At 48.6% G+C, this 9,326-nt stretch overlaps 1 protein-coding gene across 1 annotated transcript in view; it reads right to left on the bottom strand.

Moving 5' to 3' along the window:
• Positions 1-5,829: 5,829 nt before the first annotated feature.
• The window catches only part of DCPS (decapping enzyme, scavenger), a 32,899-nt gene continuing 29,402 nt past the window's right edge, over positions 5,830-9,326 (bottom strand). Inside the window, exons 5-6 of the mRNA XM_006915193.3 lie at positions 8,369-8,479; positions 5,830-6,244 (exon numbers count right to left, since the gene is read on the bottom strand). Coding sequence (XP_006915255.1) covers positions 5,978-6,244; positions 8,369-8,479 — 378 coding nt within the window. The 3' untranslated portion in view covers positions 5,830-5,977. The remainder of the gene's footprint in view (positions 6,245-8,368; positions 8,480-9,326) is intronic.

Below are 9,326 nucleotides of genomic sequence, written 5' to 3' on the forward strand. Positions count from 1 at the left end.
GCCTGGTTACTGGGTGCCCAGAAGCTAACTGTAATTCTGACTCCTCCTCTTAGGCCACAAAGTACTTAACTCATGCTTTTTCCCCCTCCAGTTTCTTAACTGCACGGCCAGATGCTTAGCCAGCTACTTAGAAGCCATATCATCTATGGGGCAGGAGGAAGGCATTCTGATGCTTTTCAGCCCCAGGCACTGGGTTCTGGAGCCATCTGGAGCCCTATCAAACTCTATTGATCCCCTTTGGCCCCTCTACACAATAAATACTGTGAGCTGCTCAGCAAGAGGCAATGCGATGGGGAAAGCAGGGCTTTGGCTCCTGGGGATTATTCCTCTCAGAGGTTAGTTGTGCCAAAGGTGGGTCAAGACAACCTGAGGAATAGCTGTCTGGTCTCAGTCCTCCTCTGAGCCATGTTGCCTCCATTCCCATTTCCTCTGCATCCATTTATTTCTCTCGAGTCCTCCTCTGCTGTGGAGGAAGTGGAGGAGGACACCTCTCTGCTTTGCTGGGGGGCAGAGGGAGGTGACAGAGGAGCAAGGTGCTTCTAGAGCCAGGAAGCCCCTGCCTGGAGGCTCCTCCCTGGCAGGCAGTGGGTGTGGGTAGGAGGCACCTGACAAGTGTGCCCCACAGGCTTTCGGATCCTGTCCCTCACATGTGCCACGTTAGCCTCTTGCCCACCAGGAGGAGGAAACAGCAAGATGCTCTCTGAGGTAGAAATAAACCCAATCCAGCATCTCAGATGCTTTTAAAAATAGCAACTTTGGGATAGTATTTCAGCTCCTATTTTTATCAGATTTATGTGGTTGGTCCATGGAACTGAGCTGTTCCCAGGGTTCTCAATAGCAGGGACATCACCATTGTAGTTTTAGAAACCTGCCCATTGGCCGAGGCTAAAATGCATCCCAGGAACCTTTACGTTGGGAGGGATCCTGAGCTGTTGTTGCACGCAACCTTTGTCTCTGTTTAGGCCTGTGATCAATTAACCACAGAGAGCTTATGGCTTGCTTTTTACCTTGGTTGCCATGACTCCACTGCATAATCTAGGATCACACAGCCTTCTAGTCGAGAAGTTCTTTTTAATATCTAGCCCGAATACCTCTGGTGACATCTTTTTTGGCTCCTTTCACCACAGGAAAATAGCAGCTAACATTTACTTCGAGATTACCTTGTCCACATCCTCTTATTTAATTCTCACAAAACCCCTCGGGGTAGGCACAGTCACCTCTCTTAGTGTAAGAGCAGTTATGTAACTTGCCTAAGTTCATACTTGGTTATGGTACAGATTCTGTGTCAGAACCATCAGACCATACTGCCTCTCAAGCAGAGGAGGAAAAGAATGTTAAGAATTTTTTTAAGTCAATTTTATTTATTTATTAACATTTTATTCCCCACCACCACCACACCCTCTGGTAACCATTAGTCCATTGTCCATGTCCGTGAGTCTGTTTGTCCTGTTCATTTGTTGCTTTTAGGTTTATATCCCACATATAAGTGATATCATGTGATTTTCAACCTTCTCTGTCTGGCTTATTTCGCTTAATATGATTATTTCAAGGTCCATCCATGTTGTTGCAAATGGCAGTAATATTCTATGGCTGAGTAATATTCTAAGAAATTTCTTGTGAGTGAAGGAGACCAAGTGTTTTACCTTTTGGGATACTGATTTTTAAGCTGGTAATTAAGAAACAAGAGACTCAAAGACCCTTTGACCCTCCCTGCTTTCCTACCCAAAAGTATCAGATAGAAGATCCTGCAGTCTTAGGATGTTTGCTTCAGCCTAATTTGAATTAAGTATGGTAAATAGGAGGGCTCTAGCAGAGGCCTGTTGGCTAGATAGCCCGTGTCCCATTGTTCGGATTTGCCTGGCCAGAATTTGCTTGCCCTGTGTGTTCCACTCTTGCTCAACTATCTATAAATTGCCCATTCTCACTTCTGAAATCTATGACCACCAACCACTCCGCCTTTATCTCCTTTGTCCAAAATGTCGTTTTTAACCAATGTTGCCTGTCTTTGGAATTTTCATGCTTATGTGAATTCCCCATGTGCATGTACTAATTTGTCTTAGTCATTAGCCCAGCTAGGAAAACTTAGAAGGTAGGAGGAAAAGTGTGTGTATGTGTGTGTATATTTATATTAGTCTTGCCTTTCATTTCATTATGGTCCTTAAAGAAAAAACTGGCCAGTGTGCTAAATGACCATACGTGCCCCATGCTAGAAGCTAAATTCTGGGTCTCAACCATGCTGAGCCATGGTCTCCCTAACAGATGGGCCTTTGCTGTGGTGGCCATTTGGCTATCAAGTTTTAACCTAGAAGTTTGGCTTCTCTAGGTATAAGCTTCCATAGCCCCCTCTGCTTTTTTCAAAGTACTCACTACCGTTGTAATTACTTTTAATTAATGCCTATGTTCCTCACCAAATTGTAACCTCCATGTGCGCTCTATCTCCAGACTCTTGCTATAAACAAACAAAGAAACAAATTAGGGCAGATGTTCAAAACCTGTTTATTGAATTGAAACAGTTTAAATAGATTCAGTCCATGCTTATTTTTTAACAGTGGTTAAAACTCAGTAGCTTCAAGTTTATATAGATGTCAAAATCCAATGTAATTTCAATAACAATAATAGAACATAGGGTTGCCAACATTTATTTTGCTAAGTGAGGATGTTTAAAAACAACTACCATTATCACCATCTTCTTATAAAAGGACATTTTAACATTATATACACATGTTTGGAATAAAGATTTGGCTCCTTTCTGAGAAGGAAGAGTTAGCAGACCTACATCAACCTATTTAGAAATAAAATAGACATATTACAATGTTTTGGATATGCAAGTATTACCCGAGCAACATTTTCAACATTTCTTACTTTGGAGATCTGTATTCCACACACGTGAAAAGTGTAACTTCAACGTCGAACTTGTTTCGAAATGTTATTTTTCTCAGTTTCATGAAAGAATGTTGACAAATGTAGAACACTCAGCAATTTTGCTCTATGAGGAAACTTTTGGGCAAACTGAGAGGAGCCAAGGAACAATAGCAGTCAAGCCTCCAACTGCTCCCTTCCTTCTCTGAGCAAGCCAAGAAGAAAGTGGGCCAGGAACTGGGGGCTGAAAGCCAGTTATGGAGCCGTCCAGGATTTATCTAGGAAGAGTGACATCAACCACTGCTCCAGCAGAGCAGGGACACAGGCACGCATATCGAAGGCACGCAATTAAACACATAAGGCACTGTTTCCAGCACAGAGGACAGATGTATCATGCTGCCAAAGAGGGGCATGTGCTAGTTTATCAAGGTAGGGCTCCGGCATACTGGGTCTCGCTCGGGAAGCTCTCAGGGAAGGTGGGATGTTGGGTTCTACTGAGTGTCACAGAGGGAAGCATAAGGCAGAGGAGTGGCTCTTATTCTGCATTCCTTGGGCTGAGAACCAGGAGATTTGGATTCAGAGTCAAGCTCCTTTACTCATAGGTGAAAGCCCTCAGGTGATGGCCCAGTTGCTGCCACCTTCTCCAGGCCTACAGTGCCTCGGATGGGGGGAGCTGCTCTTGGACACCTGTGGCTCTGGGGAAGAGACTCTCTAGAAAAGACTGGGTAATGGAATGTGTGGTCAGAAAGAGAGGAGACCTGCTCTAGGCTCCCTACGAGTTCAGAGGAGGCATAACAAGGCAACTGGCCTCTTGGTTCAGCCAGTTCTTCCTGGTAGGTCTTCAAGGGTCTCAGGATTCAGGTAAGATGGTGTTGCAGCGAGGGAACTGTTTCAGGTGGTGACAAAGGCAAGTAGCTATATGTTAAGAGGAGAGTCAGCAGGATCCATTCCATGGCCCACCACACATCTGAACAGCTGTTTAATGGAGTAAAAGCAAATATTCTTGTGGGCACTGGCCACAGCTAGGGTCTCTGGGAGCAGGAGGCTTGTCTAGAGCACTTTCTGCCTTGCAGGGCTGTTCCCTCCCTAGGTCTTGGTTACTCCCATTGCAGGCACTGGGGGAGAACTGGGCCTGAAAGCAGAGTTGGCCCTGATGCATAAGCACCATCTCTACCTCCCAACAGAGGGGCAAAGCCAGGCCTCCCTCTAGAATAGCCCTTACCTACTATCTCCTCCTAGGCTCTCCCGCCCCCTGAACTGTGCTTCTGGAGGCTACTATGGGCCTTCCTGTTCTCATCATCACCTTCTAGTGTCAGCCCATTTAAGACTGCTGATAGAAATTTGGTGGATGGCTGAATAGCCCTGTGAGGAAGAAGAGATGGGACAGATCAGGCTAGGAAGTCAAGTCTGGAGAGGCAGGGAATGCCTTCCCAGGGCACAGTTCCAGGCAGATGGAGGCCCATCCTCTGGGAGGCTCTCGCTGTCTTCCTTCTGGTTCAGGATGCGTTGCCTATTAAGTCTTTTCCAAGTGTGCAACCTGTGTGTGAAGCCAGATAAGACCCCTGATGAGAGTTCCTGGCCCACTTTCTTCCTGGCTTGCTCAGAGAAGGAAGGGAGCAGTTGGAGGCTTGACTGCTATTGTTCCTTGGCTCCTCTCAGTTTGCCCAAAAGTTTCCTCATAGAGCACCCTTGACACTTACACACAGATTTGCATCATGCATCTTCATCCCCGCTCCCTCTTACAAAGCCGTAGGCTCAGAACACCTTGGGTCTCATCTAATGTGGGGAAATGTCAGCTCCAGGAAGAGACTTCTGACCATTCACCAATATCTAGGGCAGCGCCTTGCTTATAGTACAAGTTCAATAAACATTTGACAAATGAATGAATGGAGCTCAGCTCTGAATCTAGGTCTCCTGGTTCTCAGTCTAGGGGACACAGAATAAGAGCCACCCTCTCCTCTGCCTAACGCTTCTCTCATATCACTTAGCAGAACCCTATATCTTGCCTCCTCTGAGCTTCCTGAGCAAGACCCAGTATCCGTCAGCACCACTTTGACTAACTAGCACATACCAGCTCCTTTGGCACTGTGATATATCTGTCCTCTGTGCTAGAAAGACTACCTTATGTGTTTGTGTGCCTTCAGTGTACATGACCGTGTCTGTGATCTGCTGGAGCAGTGGCAGACGTCAGCCTTCCCAGATAAGCCCCTGATGGCTCCCTATGGGCCATCAGTCTATAGCCCCTTCTAAAGTCCCTCCCTGGCCTCAAGATTCTACGAACAAGGGACTATGACACTGGTCACACTTGGAGCCAAGCCCTTCAGAGTTTCTGTACTCCACCACACCCATATCATTTGCCCTTGCCAATACTGTTTTTGTACTTGATCTTCTGGCTGCTCTATGTGAGTTTGTTTTGTCTTCCTGCCTAGTTAATAAACTCAAGGCCAGGGACTCACTGACCAAATAACAAAGGCAAAGGCGGCTTTTTAAGCTTGCATCACCCGATTCGTATTAAAACCGTCCCACTTCCAAGCGGCAATCCTTCATCCTTGTCAACAAGTTTATCAGCAGGGTTGATTCACCCCAGCAGGGGTGACCTCAATGCTGGGAATGGAAAGAGGAAGTGCCATGAAAAAACTGCTATAGATTATTTCCAGAAAGTCTTCATGTTTGGTTTTTTGAGGGCACTCCTAGACATACAGACCTAGAAAACTGTTAGGAAGGAGGAAGAGCAATGTGGCAGCAGAATCAGAGGGGGAAAACGGGAAGAGACAAAGCCAGATTCGGGACACAGAGCCAGATTCGGGACACAGAAATCAGCAAGGACGGGTGAGCAGGACTTGAAAAAGGCCTGAAGCCACCTCTGCCCCCCTCCCCCGTACTGTCGTCCCTTTTCAAGATCTTCCCCAGGGTTCTGCCCACGTCATATCCCTCAGCTCCTGCTTCCCCAGGCTGTGACATCAGTCCACATCGAATGATACCAATACTTTATTCACATACTAGGAATAAGCCAGTATGAAACATATTTTTAAAAAATTCACTGGTGCTAAAAATCGCGCCCCCCCCCCGCCTTCAGTCACCCATATCTGTGTTCTTCTTCTGACAACCCGGGGCAGACTCAGTTTTTCTGGGCTTCCTGCAAGAGCTTGAGCAGGGTGTCATCCGCCCTGAGGGCAAAGGTAAGGGTGCGCTGCTGGTAGTGCTCTGGATTATACTCCAGGTTCTCAATTACCTCTGCCAACAGGTGAGCCCTCTCCACCCCTGAGCCAGGAGCTTCAAAGCCCAGGGCGGTGAAGTGCACATGTAGGTGGTAGTAGGACGGCAGGTAGTGCAGGTACACACGGAGGCGATCCGCTTTCACCTGGTAGCGCCGCAGGATGGCTTCCTGGTGAGAAAGGGTGTGGCAGGAAAGGGGTCACTGTGCTGTCCACGATCCAGCACCAGACCTTCCTCCTATCCTGACCTCAGACTAGCCTTTGGACACCTAACAAAGCCCTCCAAACGGACTCTGCCCACAGTGTGCTTTAGGTCCCTGTCTTCCTTTCTAGGGAATTAACAAAAACAGGTGACAGCAGCAGAGTTGAGGCTCTTTCTCCCAAATGAAGGGGATAGTGGCCTGGATCAGGGTTCTCAATGCCAGTCTGGATAAAACATTTGCTTCCTCAGACAGTTGCTGCTGCGAATCTAGGCAGTCCCAGTGCCTAAGGACAGGCCCAACAGACCCAGACTGGGGATGATTTGTAAACACTTAAAGCCCTAAGTGGGTGGGAGGAAGCCTGTTCTCCCTCTTGGCATGGACACAGTGGAGCCTGGAAACAGTGGGGATAGGGATGGGCTGAGGTAGGGTCTTGGTGAAAAAGAAAGGACAGTGCTGGACCCTTGTTGAGAGAAGAAAGTACTGACTTTGGCCCAGGCTCCCACTCCCTTGGCCCAACCCCATCTTTTCTCAGGGGTAGGGGCTTTCTATCAAAGCCCTCTTCCAGAGACTCTAAGGCTTGGAGTTCACAGGAGACTCTGGTTTCCATTGTGGGCAAATCCCTCAGGAGGTCAGAGATGAAGAGAAACAGACCAGGCCCTGCGTGGGCTCGGAATACACCACAGAGCTGTATTCTGTTTGGAGCTCACCCCAGGGATCTCTGTAGCAGGGTGAGACCAGGGCCAGAGCATCCAAAGGGCTTCCTGGGATAAGGAGGGCAAGGACACCAGAGCTGTCAGGGCAAGTGAAAGTGTTGGCTCAGCATTTTCCCAAAAGAAAGACACCACTCTCTGCCACCCACCCAGAGGCTGTTTCAGGAGAAACAAGTCACTCCTACAGAGAAAGGTGGCCAGAGAGACACTGACATGGGCCAGCGGAAAGATAGCGCAGTGGAAAGCGCAGTGAATAGGGCAGTAGATAGGGCAGTGAAGGGGAGCTGGGGACCAGAGGCTAACAGACAGCTGACCCAGGTGGAGCCCTTCCTCCAAGTGCATCCAAGCCTTTGAGCAGCTCTTGTTGAAAAGGGTGAGCCTCTCCTGGCTAGGCATCTGTGACTGCTGGGCCCGGATGTGGGGGGTGGGGGCATCTTCAAATGTTTCAGAGTGGAAAAAAAGGCTGAGAACAATCCCACAGAATGGTAGATTCAGTAGGATCCTAACCTGATGTCGAGGCCTAGAGAGGTGAAGTGACCTGCCCAAAGTCAGCCAGCTGACTGATGTCAAAATGTCAGAACCCAGGGGGGTGGCTCCATAATGTAGTGGTTAGCACATCTGCTTTACATGCAGAAGGTCCTGGGTTCGCACCCCAGGTGGAACCACAGAACATATCCCAGGGCGCCAGGCCCCAGGCCCCAGGTGCATGCTGCGACCGTGTGGGAGGAGCCACCCCGCCTTCAGAGATCCAGTTCTTAAGGGGAAACAGCAACATCTGTAGGTCAGGGGTGGAAGTGGGGGTGTAGGGGGAATTAAAGAGGGGAAAAAAAATGTCAGTACCAGGACCACAAACCAAAACTCGACTCTCTTCCACCATCTCCCCTTGCTCCAAGGCTCCTTTTAGCACCCTATAATTTCATTCAATTCAATAAACATCCCAGAAGACAGTATCCCTGAATGCCGGGTGCTACAGAATGCAGTCACTGCCCTCAGGCTAGATGAAGAGGTTTGTGCCTACAGACATCAGAGCCGTGGACCCAGCTACCCTAAAAAAAGTCTGGCACGATGCCACTGTCACCAAGCAAAGCAGGCAATCCTGGGGTGGGAAGGCATCCCAAATGGGACCTGCGACATGGGGCCAAAGGGAGAGTATGGGTGAGGAAAGGTGGCTGAAAGTAGAGCTGGAGGGCTGGGCAGAACCTGGTGACAGGGTCTTATGAATCCATCTAAAGAACCTGTGTGTGGACCCGCAATGGCATCCAGAGAGAAGCCCCTTTCACAGACAGCCTTCCAGGAAAAGAGGAGAGTGATGCAGAGAACACACTGGAATGGAAGTGTAAATTCCTCTGGGCTTTGGTGTGACTCGTCCAGGGCAACTCACCTGCCCCTCACAGAGGATGTTCCTGAGCAGTGGCAGGTGCTCTGCAGTAAGGTCCCGGAGAGACCTGATGCCCCGGCGATGGCAGATGGCGATCAGGTACAGGTCATCGAGCTGCGCAGAGACCAAAAGTAAACCAGGCTCGGCAGGAGACAGAGTTAGGGGACGCTGCCAATCCTGGAACTCCCCATGGAGGCCAGGAAGCACCCAGACCCCAGGCCTACAGTGTCGGCCACAGCCAACCCAGCAACCCTAAGACAGGACCAATCTCCAGACAATGAGCGCATCCACATGCCCAGAGTGAATGGGACAGTCTAAGGAACTGAACTTCTGTTTATTCCCCCTGCTAAAGAATATCATAAAGGAGTATTTACATACTCAGGGTTGGTGGGGGGACAGGAAGGAGGTTCAAGAAAGTGTCAAGGACAACTTTCCCTCCAAGAGTTTATGCTCTAACGGCATGTACACAAGTAACTACTATAAGACACGAAGTGATAAAAGTACAAGAGAAAGAAGGAAAGACTGGCTAGGATCTTCCAGAGACATTTCCTAGAAGAAAAGTAAGGGGATCTGGGTCTTGAAGAAGTAGATTTTAAAAAAGGGCATTCAGATAGAGGGAACGGTGAAAGCTAAGTCTCAGAGGCAGGAAGGTATAGGGCATGTAAGGGAAAGGCAAGTAACCTGATTTATCTGGAGTCAAAGGCGTGTGAAGGAGTGTTGAGGGATGTGAAAGGTGGAAAAGGAGCCTGGGGCCAGCCCAGTAATAAGCACCACCAGAGCCTTAAACTTTTTCTCTCTTCCCCTATCTCCTAGGGCTCACAGGTGGCCATTCCCGTTGTCCTTACTGAAAATAATGCCTGGCTGAAAACTTGGAGATCACAACAGTGCAAAGAACCAAAATCAACAAGATCACATGCCAGGCAGCAAATGAACTCTTAATCTGACCCAGATATCCGTGACC

The sequence above is a fragment of the Pteropus alecto genome, unplaced genomic scaffold, assembly GCF_000325575.1.
Source record: "Pteropus alecto unplaced genomic scaffold, ASM32557v1 scaffold135, whole genome shotgun sequence".
Classification (NCBI taxonomy): domain Eukaryota; kingdom Metazoa; phylum Chordata; class Mammalia; order Chiroptera; family Pteropodidae; genus Pteropus; species Pteropus alecto.